This window comes from Macrotis lagotis, chromosome 6 (genome assembly GCF_037893015.1).
Source record: "Macrotis lagotis isolate mMagLag1 chromosome 6, bilby.v1.9.chrom.fasta, whole genome shotgun sequence".
In the NCBI taxonomy this organism is placed as follows: Eukaryota; Metazoa; Chordata; class Mammalia; order Peramelemorphia; family Peramelidae; genus Macrotis; species Macrotis lagotis.
The window spans coordinates 164,030,590-164,051,095 of NC_133663.1; the positions used below are offsets into that span (position 1 = coordinate 164,030,590).

Genomic DNA, 20,506 nt, shown 5'->3' on the forward strand with positions numbered 1-20,506 from the left:
AGTCACTGTGGTCCTTTCCCACTTCTGAGGTTCCTGATGTGTTTTGTTCATTGTTCTGTACCTCTCCTCTGTCTACTTGAATTAGTCAAATCTCAACCCCTTTTCTTCTCCTCCCTCCCTCCCTTTCCTTGCCTTCTCCTTTCCTCTAGTCCTCTATATAAAAAGTGATAAAGAAGCTAATTGTTAACTGAAACATTTCATAGTAAGGATACTGATACAGCTCTATCAAGGAAAAAAACAATGGTAGGATTTGAAGTAAAATCAGATATAACAAAGAAATAAGTCATCCATCTCTGGAGTTTCTTCAAGTACTCAGAAATCTCACAATCTCCACTAAAATTTCTGTTAAATGAATCACTTTCCTCTAGATTCAATATACATTTTTCTAAAATAAGTAACAAAGGTGAAAAAGTCTTTTTTCTATTTTATTTCTGTTTTCATTCAACTATCAGTACTGCAAGGATTTTTAAATTACTGATTACTTTAATTTCAAATTTATTCCATTTAAAATGTATTTCTGGGGGTGGCTAGGTGGTATAGTGGATAAAGCACCAGCTTTGGAGTCAGGAGTACCTGGGTTCAAATCCGGTCTCAAACACTTAATAATTACCTAGCTGTGTGGCTTTGGGCAAGCCACTTAACCCCATTTGCCTTGCACAAAAAAAAAAACCTAAAAAAATGTATTTCTGGATTAAATAGGATTTTGTGGACTAAGGCCTTTAATGATACTATTTTTCAGAGGAAAATGCATGTTCATTGAATTAAAGTAAAATAACAGGCTCTCAAAACACAAAGTGTTTGTAAGCCACAAACTTTAAAGGTTTTTTAGGCCAGACTCTGAGTATTACAATAATTGCAATTATTTATGTAATTAATTATTATGCCTCTTGATGGGTTTGCCTGCCTCATCTCTCCCATTCCAATTCATTCTCCATTCAATATTAAAATGATTTTACTCAAAGAAAGGTCTGCTCATGTCACCCTCCCGCTCAATTAAGTCCAGAGTCTCCTTATTGCCTCCAGGAACAAATACAAAACTCTCTGTTTGACTTTCAAAGTCTTTCATAACCTAGCCCTCCTACTTTACCAGTCTTCTTACTCATTACTACCCAACATATACCATTTTGTCCAGGAATAATGCCCTCAACTGTTCCACAAAGAAGAATAAGAATGCTCCAGACATTTTCTCTGGCTGTTCCCCCATGTTTGGAAAGCTCTCCCTTTACTACTCAAACTACTGAGCTCCCCAGCTTCCTTCAAGTTCCAACTAAAATCTCACTTTCTAAAGGAAGTCTTCCCTAACCCCTTTTGATTCCAGGGATTTCCCTTTTGTCAATTATTTCCTATTAATTCTGTGTATAGCTTACTTTATATATATTTACATGCTGTCTCCCCAATTCAATTGTAAGCTCTTGACAGCAAGGCCTATCTTTTCTCTCAGTTTGTATCTTCAATTCTTAAGATATGGACTGGTAACTGGCAGTTGTTTAATTAATGTTTATTGATTGATTTGATTGATACCCAAAAGAGTTAGAAATAAAATTTTGCAGGATACCCCAAATACCCAGTTCCTTTGTTAGTAACAACAACTCATGTTTGTTAAGATTGGCAAAGTACTTTCTTCTACATCTCTAGAGGATAAGTAGAAAAGGTATTATTATTATTGATAAGTAGAAAAGGTATTATTATTACTACCCATTTTTTGTTTTTTTGTGGGGCAATGGGGTTAAGTGATTTGCCCAAGGATACAGAATCAGCAAGTATCAAGCATCTGAAGCCAGATTTACACTCGGGGTCCTCTAGACTTCAGGGCTGGTGCTCCAGCAACAGTATTATTAACTCCATGTTGCAAATGAGAACACTAAGGTAGAGACACTAAGTAACTTGATCACTGACACAAAGCTACTAAATTCCAAAGGTGGCACTGGAATATAAGTTTCCTGACTTCCTGATTTTTTGCACTGTTCTTTGATGATATATTTACACACTCAATTTAGATAGACAAAATCATAGCTACTTGTCAAAATTTGTATATTAAATGTGCAGTCTTCCAAAATAAGTGAGTTAAAGAGATTCATTAAAATGAAATTTCAAAAGCCAAAAATAGAATTGAAATAGCAAAATTAAGTAGTTATGTGGAAGTGAGCAAAACTTTTTTTTTTTAAATCTGGATATTCTGGGTGACAGAGTCTACCTTCACATATGCCTTTTTAGAGTAGGACAAGTAGAATTTGGTATTCTCTCTCTCTCTCTCTCTCTCTCTCTCTCTCTCTCTCTCTCTCTCTCTCTCTCTCTCTCCTCTTTTTATTACCAACATGAGAAATAAGAGTGGGAATATTACATGCTAGTAAACACTTCAGTTAAATGTAAGCTCCCTGAGGGCAATGCTTCCTTTTTATTTTGCTTTGATGTTCCCAGCACATAGCACAATTTATATATGTTGAACTAGAATGCAAACATTAGATCAAAATTGAATCTTATTGGACATTTGGACTATAAACTTAAAATATGCAAAAGTTTCAACTTTTCTTCATTCTTTTTCTCATCCCAAAGTATAAAAAAATCTCTTACCTTAGATGAGTCTGAACTCTTCATGTATGGCTCAGCACAATGTGTGATGCTTCCCTGCAGGACTTTTTCAATTCTAGCCACAAGAAATATATCAGGATGGGGACACGTGACTGAGAATATTCCCTGGAGTAGAAATATCATGTTTTTCCAAAAATATAACATTACACAAATCACACATAAATTTCTAAAGCAGTGGGACACAGACAGATTCTAATTATTAATGGTTCAATGGCTGAAATTGTAGTATGATTGTGATGGAATACTACCTACTTTAAGAAATGATAAGCTTGATGATTTTAGAAAAACATGGATAGAATTGCACAAAATAACAAAGAGAAAAATGAGGGGAATCAAAAGAACATTGTATATAGAATAGCAATACTGTTTGAAGAACAACTTTGAGTGAAGGGTCATTTTGACTATTAGAAATACCCAAAATGAAGAAATCACTATCTGCATCCAGAGAAAGAACTGATAGATAGAAGTATGTACAGAATGATTTTACACATATATGTAAATATGTATACATTATACTTATTTGTGTCTAACAGTAGCCATGGGTGAGTGGGGGGGGAGAGGAAGAAAAGGGGGGAAAAAAAGACATTTACATGAGAACTTTATCATATGTTTAAAAGGAATTGCAAGCCATACATAACAGATTTGCAGTTTCATGAGCAATCAACTTTTTTTTAATATTATACTGTTTTATGGAAATGTTTTAATCATAAATTAAAAATAAAACAACTAAAATATTTTTTAAAAGAAACAATCAGCATGTTGAACTGGGTAACAAACAGAAAATACCAATTAACTTGCAAGTTTTGAAGGGGAAAAAGTAAAAAGAAAGTTCTAAAGTAAGAAAGAGGAAATGAGAAAGACCTCTTTCTCCTTCCTTTCCCTCAAGTCAGTTTCTTTCTCTTCCTCCAGTGGTCAATCACACTATCCCTAAAATCGTGATGAAGAATGCTATGACTCAGTGATGGAAATTTAAATTTTATTCCCATTCTTAAACACCACTATTCTAATTATATTAGAGCAATTCTAGAGGTGGATGCCACCCATTCTGTTATATCTGGCATCCATCTCTAAAGCTGTTCTAATAAAAAGGGCATTGATATCATTAATGTGATACTTTTGTCTCATACCTGCTTAGGATACTGCAACATGGCTTCATGAAAGAAACTTTGAATCCTCTGTAAACTATCTCCACTGCCATTCACCAGGTGCTGGGGTGGGCCAGGTAGCATTTGCCTCACTGAGAAGTGGTTCAAATCCACATGAAAATCAGCAGAAATCTTTCTATTATGCTTTATATCAAACAGTGAGAGGGTCACAAAGAAAGGCTCTACCTGGGGATGGAGGGGAAGGAACAAAATATTGATTACCATTTTTATTACCTAAATTGTGAAAAGGCAACACTGGTTCATGGAAAAAATACAGGCTAAAAGCTACTAAAACTGAGTATATGCATTATTTTTTCTTAATTATTTATACAAAAAACAGTATTATTCTGTGGGAAAAATATTAAATTTTAATAGGTGCAAGGAACCAAATTTATAATACTGTTTGACTCTACTCCTAGTCTATTTATGTGAATCCATAGAAAATAAATCATAGGGGCAGCTAGGTGGCGTAGTGGATAAGGCACTGGCCCTGGAGTCAGGAGTCCCTGGGTTCAAATCTGGTCTCAGACACTTAATAATTACCTAGCTGTGTGGTCTTGGGCAAGCCACTTAACCCCATTTGCCTTGCAAAAAAAAAAAAAAAGAAAGAAAATAAATCATGGCTCTGATAAAGCCTTAAATTTAAAACATCAAAGGCATCCAACATAAACCAACATCTTATCATTCATTTCCATCTTGACCTTGGAGGTGAACAATGCCCATGGCTACATCTGTGCCCATGGTTGTTTTGAAAGCATTTCTAAACTTTCAGTGTAGAGAAATGGAGATTCCCAGGCTGGACTGCTTGTCTTGTTGAAAGGATCTGAATGTCTCTAACGTCATATAAAAAAAGAAAAGATAAACATATTTTCAAAAGCAATTACATTTGTTGTGGGTCCTTCCTCGTTCTCAGCAACACAGCATTGCAAATTAAAAGACAAATCGTTGCATCTGACGAGAATCCTTTTCCCAAACTTCTCTTCAAATGGCTTCACTTCAGGTTCAAGCCCCATAAAGTCAAGCTTCTTAAAAACAAAATGAGGCAATGATAAATACCAACATCTAAAAATGCTTATCATATGTAATTTCCCTGCTTGGCTTCGGAACATGTCAAACAAAACACACTTCTCACCTGGGCATCTGGATCCAAGACAAAGAGTTTAACTCTACTTTCACTTTTTAATTTGATCTCTGCTTCTCGGGTACTCTACAATTAATAAGAAAAACAACAGGTTACATTTATTTTGTCATTCAGTATTTTCATAGAATCATACAAATGTGTAGCCAACTTTCCTAATCTAAAACCTTAAAAGAGTCAATAGTAAATGATTTTATACATCACTAGCAATAAGCCTGGTATTAATAATATTATTAAAATATTATTAGTAATAATAAGCCTGGTAACCTGGTAGTAATATGAATTGTTTAATAATCAGCTATCCAGAAAGAAAAAATACCTGTGCAACATACTTTAAAATTTAATGTGTATTATTGACCTTTTCTCCATCATTTTCTTAATCTAGACAATAACCAAAAAATAATTAAGCCCTGATTTATAGTGTTTGACACATCATAAGATGTAAATGATAACATTGAAAATTTAACAATCAATTCATGCCCACCAGTGTAAGCTACTCAGCACTCCTGGATCACCTATCATATATTTGACATACTGATAAGTATAGTTGGAAGTACAAAGATAATATAAATCATGGTCACTGCCCTCAAGACATAGAATATTAAACATATAATACATAAAACAATTAGAGAACAATTAAATGTTTAATAATGGGAGTTGACAGTAGAAATTCAGTTAAGAGTGAGTTGAGGGGGCAGCTAAGTAGCACAATGGATAGAGTCCTGGCCCTGGAATCAGGAGGACCCAAGTTCAAATCCGACCTCAGGCACTTTATTGTTTACCTACCTACCTACCTGTGTGACTTTGGGCAAGTCACTTAATCCCATTGCCTTGCAAAAAAAAAAAAGTGGGTTGAATGTAAAAAGAATGAGCTGAAATGGGCAGGAGATGGCTTCAAAGGGAAGGCAGACTTCAAGGATGGATGGTATTTCTTTAGAAAGCAGAGGTGAGGGGGAGGCTAGGTGGCGCAGTGGATAGAGCACTGGCCCTGGAGTCAGGAGGACCTGAGTTCAAATCTGACCTCAGACACTTAATAATTGCCTAGCTGTGTGGCCTTGGGCAAGCCACTTAACACCACTGCCTTGCAAAAACCTTAAAAAAAATCAGAGGTGAGGAGGAAAGGCATTATTGAAGAGAGAAATAGAATCAATCCATCAACCAATTGACAAGTGCCTTCCTACTATATGACAGACTTTATCATATAGGAACTGAAGAATAAATGCAAAAACAAAATTCCCTACACTCCAGGAGCTTTTATTTTATTCAGAGGAAGCAATACACACACACACACACGCACGCACACACACACACACACACACACACACACACACAAAACAAAACAAATGTAAGTTCATTCAAGGGAAGGTGGACCTTACACATTTTTAAGAACTCATAAAATATTTAATGAATGAAAGCTCAAATGTCATTTGGGAGACAATGCTTATCACAACTAATTCTTCTGCTTAGGTTTTGGAAAGTGGCAATAAGCATAGCCTTCTTCTCATTGGGCATGGAGATCCATAATAAAGTAGACCACCAAAGGTTAATGGGACAGCCCTAAAATACAGTGCTTAGCACAGTGCTCTAGTATATAAAAGCCCTACAATAAATTTACTTAAAATATCACAAGGAATCCATTCAATCTTGGATAATTTATTTAATTTGTCATGACCTTAGTTTCTTAAATCTCTTAAATGATGGCATTGGTTTAACTGATCCTAAAGTCCCTTTCAGTTTGAGCACTTACTATTCCTGGTTTCTTGTAACAAATGACCACAGAGATTTTGCAACCTTTTTCAACAGTCAAAAATAGTAAAAAGCTCACAAAAATTAAAAGCAAAAAGCTTTCTTTATTCTGTTGAGGGAGAGAATTTGGACACGTGTCGGGGCCTCCTCTAGTAGCAGACCCTAGGGCAGTGGGGCTAAACCTCGATTTATATATTTGTGGCTAGACAAAGAATCCAACTGTAGTATAACAACAGTGGGGGGGCATAATAGCAATAGTGAGGCAACTTTGTCCAGTAACAAAAAATCCATTTGTAGCAGGGTTTCATGTCTTGGACTGTTGGTGCTTGCCGGAGGCTCGGAGACCATCAGCTTTGTGATTTAGTTGCAGCAAAGTTCACCCAGAGCACAAAGGATAGTTTGCTTGCTTACTGGATCTTAGTTCTGGAAAACAGGGTGTCTAAAAAGAGAGGTGGTTTTGGACCCAGACATAATTTAAAATTCATTGCCACAAGTAGGTTGCCAAAGGACTGATATCCCCAAATATTCCTGGTACAGAAATGTCTTGGTACAAAAATAACAACCTGTACTCTTTCTCTAGATATTTAAATAGTACCAATCTAGGGGAAGGGGAGGAAGAGCAAATGCAATAGATTTTTTATAAGCAACCTTGAGCCCACAACATTCCGTCATCAAACACTATATACTTGGGGGGGAAAAGAAGTGGAAGGGAAAACATGAAAATATAAAGAAGGGAAGAATAAAAAAGCAGATAAGGGGGAAAAGCTGTTTATAGAACTTTATATTCCCTCAGGAATGGGGAAAACTGCAATTTTTCAAAGGAAGAACTACTTTTGACTTTTTTTTTTCCCTACTCATCCTCCTTATTACTTTATGGAAACAAAATGGTTTTTACAAGGTGAGGAAGACCTATTCCACTACTGCAAAAGTATTATGGCTTTCAGAATAATAAGATAATTATTGTTGATAATTCATATGCTTTCCAATCATAAAGCAATTCATCTAATCCTCACAATAACACTGTGATACAGAAAGGGCAAAAATCATAATTCCCATTTTACATAACAGAAAACAGTCTCAGAAAGGCTAAGAAATCACAGGGTTATGAGCTAGAAGGGAACCTCAGAATTTGTCTGCTTAATGTCTTTATTTTACAGAAAAGTGAGATCAAAATCTGTAGTCATAATAGGCAAGAGTCAGGAATTTGCAACCTTTAGAACTATAGAGATATAGGTATTAATATGAGATATACCCTAGGTCTTAATAATTACAGGCAAATCCAATTCAATAAACATTTATTGAGAAAGAGATTACAGGGGACAGCTAGGTAGCGCAGCGAATAGAGCACTAGCCCTGGAGTCAGGAGGACCTGAGTTCAAATATGACCCCAGACACTTAATAATTACCTAGCCATGTGGCCTTGAGCAAGTCACTTAACCCCATTGCCTTAAATATAAAAAATAAAAGAAAGAAAAGATAGACACTGGGAATGATAGAAAGACTGGGCAAGACAGATTTCCTGCCCTTATGAAATTTATATCAAGATTAAAACACACACACACACACACACACACACACACACACACACACACACACACAAAATAATGAGTGCCTCTGTGGAGGTAGAAAAATTATGTGAGAAGATTATTAAGAGACATTCTAGTACAGTGGATAAAGCACAGGACCTGGAGTCAGGAAGACTTGTTCTTAGCTGAGAAACTTCTAAGTTATAAGTTACTTAAATTATTTAAGTATGTTTCCTCCTCTGTTAAATGAGGACTGGATCTGATGGTACCTTTCTATTCCAAGTCTATGAGACTATGATTCCTAAAGGGTGAACAGAATATGGAAATACAATTATTCACCAGAATATTGAGGAAAAGCTTCATGAAGTAAATGGGGCTTCCAAGGACAGGTAAGATTTCAAAAGGGCATCCTAGCCAGGGAAGGAAGGAAAACAAATCCAAAGATGGGAAAACAAGGAATGTCTCTGAGTGTTGGTTAATTGTCTTAGTTTGGTTACAAAAGGAAACATAAAGGTGAGTAGCTCAAGATAAGACTGGAAAGATGGATGAATGGAAGCGAAAAGCATGTCACGCTGTAGGGCCTTGAATGGTAGATTAAGGCTTTAAACTATTTCATAAGCAATATAAGCTTCCTTAGAAAGAAACTCTGTTTTGAAAAGACTAAGGCATGAAGAAGATTAACCTGGTAGCAATATGAAAGAAATAGGTGGGATGGGAGGAAAGGGAGGAGTATAGAATGAAGGTGGAATGACTGGTTAAGAAGTTATTGCAAAATTTCAGAGGATAATGAGGGTCTGTCCTAGGGTGGAACTAGAGGAAATGAAAAGGAATGAATAGATGCAAGAGAATGAGAAGGAAGAAGAAACAGGATGTGGCAAGTGATTAGATCTAAGAGCTGAAGAAAGACTTCAGACGGGGAGATTGATGTCTGAGTTAGAGAATTGAAAAAGAGTCATAGTAAAAAAAATAAAATAAAATAGAAAGACATTAATGGGACATGTAAAGTAAGTTTTGAAGATATCAACTGTGACATGTCCTATAAGGATATGGAGATAAAGTCAGATGCTTGGAACAGAGGTCAGGGGTGAAGATATATATGTCTCAACTATGCAGATAGCTGGAACCATGGGAGTGAGTGAGAATGGCATGACAGAAAATGGAAGACAAGGAGTTGGGGAGATTAGAGGTGGGAAAGGAAGGTTGGGCAAGGTAGACAGAAATTAGACAAATGTCAAAAATATAGGGATGATGAAAAGGATCAAGCAAAAGAGACAGAAAAGGACTAGGTAGAGAAAGTATGAGGAGGATCGGTAGAGTGAAGCATTCCAGAAACTACAGGATGAAAGAGAATTTAGAAGGAAAGGTTGAGTAGCAGTCTCAAATGACATAGAATGGTCTAGGAAGTTAATGGGGGAAAAAGACAATTGTATTTAACAAGTAAGAAGTCACTGAGTAGTAGTAAGAGAGCAATTTCACTGCTAGGTACAAAGTCTAATCTTGAAAGAGTACTGAATTCTAAGACAGCGAAGGGAAATAGGCAATAAGTTATTATTTCAAGAAGTCTTGCTGTAAAAATCAGGAGAAATATGGAAGAATAAGAAAAGTTACAGCCTACATTAAAAGTAATCATTCTAATGATGAATTGTCAGGAAAAAAAAAAACTTTGTTCACTTCATGTTTTTTAAATGGAGAAGGCTGGATCCTGAAAATTTACTGGAACTTTTTGGTTAAAGATTTATTTTTTCTTTAAAGTTCCTTTACAAGTTATTTCTATACTTCTGAGAAAAATTATATTCTTTTTTCCCCAGGAATATTCTCCATCCCTTCTTTTCACCAACAACATGGGGAGGCTTTACCTAAAAGAAAACCAAGCTGCCTCTCAAAACTGATCAGCCTAAATAACTGGCCCAGGCTTCCCTGACACAACTTCCAACTCATCTAAGAACAAAAAAGTTCCAGACAAGTGGAGTCTTGATCCCTTGGATATTGACTTCTGAAGTCCAAGGAGTGTATGTATGTGTGTGCGTGGCGGGGGGGCACAGCAGTGCTCATATTATCCTGCTCTATCGACTAGACACAATTCCTCAGGGAGAAAGATAAGGGACAATCAATGAGAGGGGGACAGAGGAGAACAGCAGGGAAATCATTCTTGCTGTGTTATGGCAAAGTAAATCACTTGTGAGTATCTTATTTCTTCTCATCACTGAACCTAAACCAACAGGGTGCTAATATTAGAGCCCTGCTTCTTATACCCTTCTATAACCTAGACTAGATGTCACATGTGAGTTGGGGTGGAGGTGGGGGGAAAAGCAGTAGATTAGATTTAAAGAAGTCTCATTTCCAATCTAAGCTCTGCTACTTATTTAGCTGTACAATCTTAGACAATTCCTTTAATCTCTAGACCTCAGTTCCCTTACCTTTAAAATAAACTAGATCATCTCTAAGTTCTTTTTAAAAAAATATTATTTTTTGAGACCGAGTCTTCTAGGCTGGAAGTGTAGCTGTCACTAATGGGCTGATCCCATTCTTGATAAACAAAGAAATTTTGATTTGTTCTGTTTCTGATCTGATCAGGTTTTCTTCCTTAGGCAACTTGGAAGCCCCTCTGCTCTCAGGAAGTCAGTATATAGATGCCATATTTAATATGGATACCCTACTGGTTTAACATACTGAAGCTCAAGCAATCCACAGTCTCAACCTTCCCAGCACCAAGATCTACAGGCATGGACCACCACAACCAGTTCTGGTTCTTATTCAGTTTTGAAGGTATCTAAGACTATTATAAGACATAATACAGTTTAAAAAGTCAGATTAGCTACCTTCTCAATCACAATTCTATCAAATTCCTTGATCTCAAAATGCAAAGGAAATGACCCTTCTGGGAGAAAGCAAATACAGGGTGGGTGAGAATAAAGAAAATCAGAGAAAAAAATAGAAGTGACTAAGAGCAAAGGACTCTGAGAAGTAGCTCACTCTAAATATTATGAGACTCATACTGTCCCTACTTAGTTAAAAAAGAGCAAGACACAATTCTTTTGGATCATCACTTGACATGTTTGTTAAATCAAATTAGAAGGCATGATAATGAAGTAGAAACTGGCTAGATAGGGTTGCATTCAAAAAAGAAAACTAAGGTAGGGAGAGAGTGACAGAACCAAATATACTGTTTTCAAAATATGCTGAAAATAATATAGGAGGGAGATAACTCTCATTTGGCAGAGACTCAAGCTTACAAGTAGAGAAACTGTTAGGGGGAAAATAATGTGTATGTTTTGTTTTGTTTTGAGTATGTCTTTAGACAAAATAGTGACAGAAGTTGACTAACAAACTCTCTGATATCACCTAAATCAAAGACAAACAGAAGATATTGTACTACCTTTATTAAATAAGTATTAAGCAAATACTAGGAGACTAAAATGCTGGCTGTTTAATTAGAAGACAACAATGGACAAAAAGACTAGTAGACAAGTAAACTCTGACCATCATTTATCCCATGATAACCTTGGAGGATATTAACTTTCAAAATATTAATTTTGTAAGATGGTAGTGACAGGAGTTATATATTTATTCAATCAATAATCAAAATATAAATTTATAAGCTTCAAATAAAGACTAAATTCAATGTTTATTACATAAAAAGAATAATGGTTTCTTAAAAGTTACTCGAGTACAGCAAAAACTGGCAGATCCCATCAATTTACAATAACAGTAATAATATTTATATGGCACTTATAATTTTACAGGCACTATTTAAAGCACACTTTAAAACTAAAGACTTAGAGTCCAAATGATAGACTATATCCACTTTAGAAGAAAAATGCTGAGCTAATTTAATTCCAATAAACAATATTTATATAGAATTTATATATAGCATGGCATGGTGGAGAGAGGAAGACCTCTATGACCCCAGCTAGGCAAGTCACTTAACATATCAACAATTTAGGCAACTCTGACTATGAGTCACAGAGAAGGTATTGATCTATATTAGTAAAAGGAAATTCTTCACTTGGTAGTTCCATATACCAATGAAAACACAGGAACAGTCCCTATTCCTATAATATACACGTCCCATTTGCTCCTTACAATAACCCTCTGATGCACTTTATGCATATTTTTATTCCTGTTTTACAAATGAGGAAACTGAGGTCCTATGAGGTTGGTTAATTTAGTTGACCAAGTTCACATAGCTGATGATTAGGAAGATTTGAACTCAAGTGATAGGTAACTAGGCAGCTCAGTGGACACTGGGCTTAAGACCTGAGTTCAAATCAGATCTTAGACATTTATTAGTTGTGTGACTCTGGGTAAATCAATTTAATCTTTGTTTGCCTTAATCTACTAGAGATACAAGTAGCAAATCACTCCAGTATCATTGCCAAGAAAATCTCATAAGGACACAAAGAGTCAGACACAACTGAATGACTACAAGAACAACAAAAGTCCAATCTACTCAGCTGACAGAAAAAAAATGAGACGTAGAATAATTAAAAGCCTTGGCAGAAGTCACATATTAAGTGTCAGAGAATTCAAATTCTGGGATCCTTTGAATTAAAATCCAAGATTTTTTCCCCTGCTTCATCAACCTCTCTTTACTATATCACAAGATCTTTAGGTTTGGATACGCTCATCACCAGAAAACTGACCATAAAATGATAGCTGGGTTTTTTGTTGTTGTTGTCAGCCATATCAACTCATAAAGTCTCAACTAAGATGTGGAAGGAGTTGCAGTCTGTACCTGCAAAAGGAGTCTTCTTACCTATGAAATAACAGATCCCTAAAGTACTAAAATAAAGGTTAAGACAGTTCATATTGTTATAGATAAAAATACTATATAACTAAGATACTATAAGATGTTAATGACATAATCATGTTTGACTAAGATAAGACAACAGGATAAAAGTTAAAAAAAAAGAAAATAAAAAAAGAAAGCTTTGGGTATAGAAAGGACATGTCACCTAATCTATAAAGTGACAATTTTTAACATTACATGACCAAGTAATAAAGCTCTATTAACCTGTAAAATATTCCAAAAGGTTTAGAGTCACATGACTCATCCCACAAGCAAAAGCAATCTTTAGGAATATCTAGAAAATGAGATAATTACTTTTTGACCAAATAACTTCCTGTCAATCATATCCTGCATAGTTATACTTCAGTCACAAAGGAAATACAAAAGACAACAGGAAGCATGGGCAGAGGCAGAAAGGAACAGGGATTAATCAAATTATACTCCTAACAAATTCCCACATTCATTACCCCATTGTTCTATTTCTTTTCTATTCCAATTCAGATCTAAACAACACACCTACTTCCAATCTTCTACATTCCTTTATTGTTTTGTCTGGACGTTTAAAAAATTCATTATTTTACTTGTTTCTCCTTCCCTTCATAATATATACTCTCTCATCTTAGCATGGTGTAGGAGAAAAAGAACTAGACTTGAAAGTCCAAGGCATGAACTAATGTACTTAAGATATGCTGGTTATTTGGCCCCTGAGCAAGTTCAAAGACAGGAGCAAAGTTTAGATTTCTGGCTATTTAATATTGGTTCTAGAATAGGAATCATTCTATTAAGTAGCAATGATGTTTGTGCACTAAAATTTCTGGAAAATGATGGCATTGGATAAATTGATATAATTCAACCTCTAGCTGTCTTCCTCCAAAATGCTCCTACTCCACTTTATATATGCAAACATAAAAGTTAAATAGACCAACGGATACTATTGTAGGACCCACATCTCAAGATGTAGGTGAGCAGAGCAACTGCTTGGGGGTTAAACTGAACCACAAGTTAGCTCCCACCAACTAGATTACAAGTTTCCTAAAGTCAGGATCCATGATCTTTACCTGTCTTGTCCTTCTAACATAAATGAATGTAGTGGATAGAGAACTGGGGAATCAGGAAGACAGCCTCATGAGTTGAAATACAGCCTAAGACACTAGCTTGTGTGTCTCTAGACAAGTCACTTAACTCTGCTTGCCTCAGTTCCTCCTCATCTATAAAATGAGCTAGAGAAGGAAATAGCAAGCCACTCAAGTATCTTTGCCAAGAAAACTCAAAATTGGGGTCACAAAGAATTGGACATGCTGAAAATAACAACACAACAAAATCACTCAGCTCTCTTTGAGAGAGGGAAGGGAGTAGTATGGTGAGAAGGAAGGGGATGAGGAAAAGGAGAGGATGACAGTAGCCACTTAGTACAAAATGAGTGGAAAGGATTTTTTTTTTTTATAGAGAAACTTGGAAAGGCTTGTATGAAATGAGGCAAAGTGAAGTGAGCAAAACCAGGAGAACCATTTGGGCAATAACAACACTATAAAGAGAAATAACTTTGAAAGAATTTAGAACTGATGAAAAATACAGATAAAGAAGAATTCCTTCTAACTCTTGACAGGTGGTTAATTCATCTAGCTTCAGATATAGTCAATATAGAAAGCCATTAACTCTTCCTGTTATGGAATGGAGCAGGAGCTAGTAATCCCGAAAATGAATAAAAGAGGATCACTTAAGCAATTTTAGATGCACAGGAAAAAAGAAGTGAGAAAGAAGGTCAAGAAGAAACATAGTCAAGCAGGACAGCTTTGAAAGTTACAAGTTGAACTTTTATATTTTAAAAGAAAACAAGCTGAAATATTCTAAAAAACCATAGTTCCATGTACAACTAATTTTTCTCTTCTCCTGTACAAATAGAAATGCTCATCTTATTTTGATGTTTACAAAATACAAAGTAATTTTTTCTTAAAATTCCTTTTCTCAGGGAGCTCACTATCTAGAAGGGAAGATGTCATATACACCCTGATTATTGTGAAAAGAGTAATATTTTGTAAATGTACAAGAGATATAAAGTATTGGCTAATCTCAAATACCAGTGTGCTAGTTTCAGATTTATTGATTTACACAAATTCAAATGGAACCACAAGAAGCTAGAGGAAAGAGTGGGCAGTGAAGAAACAGAGACAACTAGATAGTCTAGTTACCAACAGTACTGGGACTTGAAGTTCAAGAGACCTGAGTTAAAATTCTAATTCAGATACTTACTAGCTGTGTGACATTGAATAAGTTGCCTCAGTTTCCTCATCTATAAAATGGGGATAATAATAGAACCTGTCTCCTAGGATTTCTTATGACGATCCAACAAGATAGCAATTGTACTTTAGGACTCTACATAAATGTAAAAGAGAGATGGAACCATAGAGTGCAAAAGAGGAATCATATGAAAGAAAATGCTATCCATTTCCAGAGACAGAACTATGGAGTCTGAATGCCCATCAAAGCATAGTATTCTCACTTTTTTAGTTTTTTATTTTTTCCATGACATTTCCCTTTCGTTCTATTTCTTCTTTCACAACATGACTAATGTGAAAATGTTTAACATGATTACACATGCATAATTTATATCAAACGACTTGCCATCTTGGGGAGGGGGATGGGCAGGGGAAAGAAAAATTTGGAACTCAAAATCTTATAAAAATGAATGTTGAAAACTATCTTTCCCTGTAGGTGGAAAAAATAAAATATTATTTAACAAAAAAAAGAAAAAAGGCAGCTAGGTGGCGCAGTGGATAAAGCAAAGGCCCTGGAGTCAGGAGTACCTGGGTTCAAATCCGACCTCAGACACTTAATAATCACCTAGCTGTGTGGCCTTGGGCAAGACACTTAACCCCATTTGCCTTGCAAAAAAAACAAAAAAACAAAAAAAAACTAAAAAAAAAAAAGAAAAAAGAATAGAGGGGCCAAAGCAAACATTTATTTTGTCTTAGAGAGATCTGAATATATTTTGTAGGGCTGATGGGAAGGGACCAGTAGAAAGGAGACAATTGAAAAGTTATAAAGAAGATGAGGGATAGAGGGGCAGCTAGGTGGCGCAGTGAATAAAGCACTGGCCTTGGAGTCAGGAGTACCTGGGTTCAAATCCGACCTCAGACACTTAATAATTACCTAGCCGTGTGGCCTTGGGCAAGCCACTTAACCCCATTGCCTTGAAAAAAAATTTCTAAAACAAAATTAAAAAAAAAAAGATGAGGGATGACAGTAGGATCAAGGGTCCTGGGAGAGGCAGAAACAATGAGATTAATTAGAATTGTTACATTAGCAAAAACTAAGGAAATCTCCTCTGAGACCAAACAATTAACCAATTAATAAACATTTAAAATGTGTCTAGTGTGTGATAGGAAAAGAAAAATGCATGTAATGACAGTGATGCTAGTGGGCAACTTAGAAAAGTTATTTTCTGATGGTCACTATCTAAAGAGAAGTCTAGGCCATCTTTTTTTTTTAAATGAGAAGCTTGAAAAGGGGAGTAAAGAAAAAAAATGGAATATATGCTGTGGTGGATGAGAGAGATCAATAAAGGTAAAATAGGATGAAATAGCAGAGAAGAATGGGTGAGATAAGTTCAATTTCATGACAATATCCAGTTACCCTGGATGGATAAAATGGACTTTGACAAACTTCAAGTCCTAAATAAAGGTTAGCTATTTTACCATCATCATCATCACCACCATACCACCACTATCCACCCCCCCACACACACATCCTCAGTAGTCCTGGAGCAAGCAGGCACATCAAGGCACAGGAACAAGAGAATGTGAGCAATTCAGGGAAGCCAGGCATTCTAAGATTAGAAACTAATAAAACTAAGAGATCAAGGCTGAGGAAGTAGGTAAGTAAAACTAGAGTGAGCAATGGTTTAGAGATGAGTTAAAGGGGCTGGAGTTTATAAAAAGAGTGAAGAGTAGATTTCTGTGACTAAGAATGGTCGGGGTAAAATGACTGAAGATTTTGGTGAGAGATCAGAAATGAAAAGTTCTGGACCTTAGAAGAAATTCAAAACTGAGGCATTATGAGGTCTATGGCAAAGCCATGCTGGCATATGGCTTAAATAGGGTAAAGAAGGTCCCTGGAATAGAGAAGAGAGAAGAATTTATGATTCTGTTGTTAGAGGCTTCAATAATAAAATATTTCCAAGTGGAAAGGATGACCATGATCTACATATAAGTGATTATGACAGCCTGAAGAAAAATTGAGAGGACAGATGACTGAAAAAATTGGAGTATAAATGGATTTCACAGTTTTCGTTGGAGGAATGGTCTGGAAACAGGGTTAAGACCATCTTTCCTTCTAGCCTTTGTGAGTCAGGGGAAGAGGAAAAGTGGCCTCTCATGGAAAGGCTTGCTAGGGATGTCGTATCTTCCTGAAAGATACAATTTTCTGTCAATGTGTGGCAATGGAAGTAATCTTGGATGAAAAATTCAAGACCTCAGGGGAGTTTGTTAGAGCTAGAAACATTTAAGCTTAAAATAGGACTCTTTCTAGTAGGTAGCAACTAAATACTATTTAACTATTTAGCAACAGGAAGCTATTTAACATGTGGGCTCTAAAAGAGGACTCTTTCTAGTAGGTGGCAACAAGTTGGTTCATAGACTAAATTTTACACAATTTTAGGGATTCCAGTCTCTTACAGACATATTTCAGTAAGCTAAGAACATATCATGAAGATTCAAAAGTATTCATGATTTTTCAAAATATAGTAACACAACAGTGGTAAAGCAAATCTTGGTGATAAAAAGGAGGGAAAAAAGCATCGAATGATTCTTAAAGTACTAAGATAGAAACCTAGGGTAGGGAACCAAAACATCGCTTGACCTCAACTTCATGGAAACATGAACTAACAATGGAAGCACTAAAATTAGCTTTTAATAGGTAGGTGCTAAAAAAGACACTATGGTTACTTCCCACCCCTAAAGAAATTTAGGTACCTAAATTTTTATTGTAGGAGGACAGTTGGTATTTGAGAAAAGTAGCTGTGTTTTAAAATGAAGGTCAAATTTTCAAGCCAGTATTCTGTTATTTGTATTTTTAAAAAATCAATTACAATCTATCAGATATGTTATTGTTTGGTTATGTTTGACTCTTCTTGACCCCATTTGGAGTTTTCTTGACAAAGACACTGGAGTGGTTTGCCATTTCCTTCTCCAGATCATTTTATGGATGAGGAAATTGAGACAAACAGGGTTAAGTGACTTGCCCAGGTTCAAACAGTTAGTATGTGTCTGGGGCTGGATTTGAACTCAGGAAGATGAGTCTTCTCTGACGCCAGGCTGGGCACTCTATCCACAGTACCACCATCAAATATGTAAGCAGCACTAAAATTACATGGTAATTACTGGTAAATGACATTTATTCAGGGTCAAAATTTAATTCATCATGTGAACTTTCCTCTCTCCCTCCAAAAAAGAAAAAAAAAATGAAAAGGGAAAATAAAGATAATATTCTCTTTTCTTCTTTATCAAAAAGTTTTAAAGAACCAGCAAACACTAGGTAAAAAGTTATAATGACCTAGGGCAAGAGATATTTATCAATGGTCCTCAATGGCAAACCTAGACCTTAGTTCTTTTGGTTTGAATGAAAAAATTATCTCCAGTGGAGTTAAGTCTATTCATGGAGGATAGCACAGAGAAAGTTGAGAAATGCAAAGTACTATAATCATGAGGAAAAAATTCAACAGGGTCTTGGTTGTTCTGCTAGCTTTTGCAAAATACTATTTGATGAGGGGAAATATATATACATATATATATTATATTTTAAAAAGCTATGATTACCAATGAGTATCTGTTTATTGTAACTGGCCGAATATACTGAGACTCAAAAAAAAATTTTTGATCTAACAACATTGCAGTTTATATCATTCACCTATAAATACAGAAATAAACATAAGTCATAGAAAATTAACTGCTAAGAAGTCCAGTTGGCATAATGCTAATTTCCAACAAATAAGAGAAACATCTGAATTTCATCCCACCAATACTAGAAGCTTTAAAGAATGATTACCTTGGCAAGTTCAGGCAGGTAAATATCTAAACCGGAGGAAGAGCTTTCCAACTTGCTTTGTTCATCATCTACAATTCAAAATACATCATCTCAGTCTCTGGCAATTAAAAATGCTTTATTTTACATAGGGATATGAGGGTAATTTCTTTTCTCTACACTCTGTTGGATTTAGACATAACATTAATTAGGAGTAATGAATCATGGGTTTTCCCCACCAGTTTAGTCTGATCCAGTCATCCAAGCAAACTCTGCAGAGATCATTTCCTTGACTTGAAAATACCTAAGAAAGTGAAGTCCTCCTATTTAAAAAATAAATGCTGCAGAAGCATCTTATCACTTTCTTTCATTGTTAGGAGAGGTCCTGTGCAGCCTCTTGTTACATTAATGGAATGAAAGAAAGACTGATAAGATAAGTCTTTCCTCTAGACTCTACTTTCTTCTTCACAATTCAACCCCTAAAGAATCAATTAGTCAGTCAACAAGCAATTATGAAGTGCTTACTGTATGCCAGTAAATTCAAAGGATATATAAAACAACAATGACAAAAATAGAGGTCCTTTCCCTCAAAGAGTTGAAGTAATCTCAGAGAAAAAGTACTGGGGGTTAGGGAGGGAGGGGAAGGGAATGGGAGAGGAGAAGGAAGAGACAAGAAAAATCTTTCAATTATCAATTAATCAATTAAAAATTTATTAAGCACCTACTATGTGCTAAGAGTTGGGGAATACAAAAATGACAGTTCTTGCCCTCAAGCAGCTTACAGTATTGTAATAGTTCATATTATATACTATAACTATCACTAAGTCAAGCCTGAATGACTTACCTTCGTGTGCTTCTCCATTACGTTTTTCTTGCATTGCTGCTTCAAAATTGAGTTGCAGGATTTTGTTCAGTGTTGTAATCCACTCTTCCATTTCCAACTCACTATCTGCAGCCAAAAGATAACTGCTCTTATCTTGCATCTTGAGCTCGAAAGCAAAGCGCCGGACTTTATTGTTCTAAAATGAAAAAAAAAGTACCACTCATTTTTACCACTCAGAAATTTCAGAGGATTGATTTTTTCTTTAACACTGAGAAAATCTGAACAGAAAAACTTTTCCAAATTATTTAAATTGAACTTCAAATTGATTACAATTCATATGTAAAACAGAGGCAGGCAGCATCATGCAGTAGAGAGTTGGGACTCAGAACCAAGAAATTCTGACACAAACTTGCTATTTGAACCTCACAAGTCACTTCAATACTGGAGACTTAGATATCTAAGAATTGTCCAGGGGACAGCTAGGTGGCACACAGGATAGAGCACTGGCCCTGGAGTCAAGAGTCCCTGAGTTCAAATCCAGCCTCAGACTCCTAATAATTAACCTAGCTGTGCGGCCTTGGGCAAGCCACTTAACCCCATTGCTTTGCCAAAAAACAAAAAAAAAAACCTAAAAAGAATTGTCCAGAGGGTCCTAACCTGTATTGGTTAGAGAGGGTTCCTTAAACTACCAGTTGCTTACACCAATAAAATCACAGGTACAGTCCATATTCC

The 20,506-nt window shown here is 35.8% G+C and overlaps 1 protein-coding gene across 17 annotated transcripts in view; it reads right to left on the reverse strand.

Moving 5' to 3' along the window:
* DOCK9 (dedicator of cytokinesis 9) overlaps positions 1–20,506 on the reverse strand; it is a 390,530-nt gene that overhangs the window by 126,329 nt on the left and 243,695 nt on the right. For 16 of the 17 annotated variants that reach the window (XM_074191947.1, XM_074191940.1, XM_074191945.1 and 13 more), the window contains exons 8-13: positions 19,796–19,970; positions 18,976–19,043; positions 4,867–4,941; positions 4,619–4,759; positions 3,717–3,920; positions 2,572–2,694 (exon numbers count right to left, since the gene is read on the reverse strand). In XM_074191947.1, coding sequence (XP_074048048.1) covers positions 2,572–2,694; positions 3,717–3,920; positions 4,619–4,759; positions 4,867–4,941; positions 18,976–19,043; positions 19,796–19,970 — 786 coding nt within the window. The remainder of the gene's footprint in view (positions 1–2,571; positions 2,695–3,716; positions 3,921–4,618; positions 4,760–4,866; positions 4,942–18,975; positions 19,044–19,795; positions 19,971–20,506) is intronic. The other variant, XM_074191938.1, reaches the window with a different exon arrangement.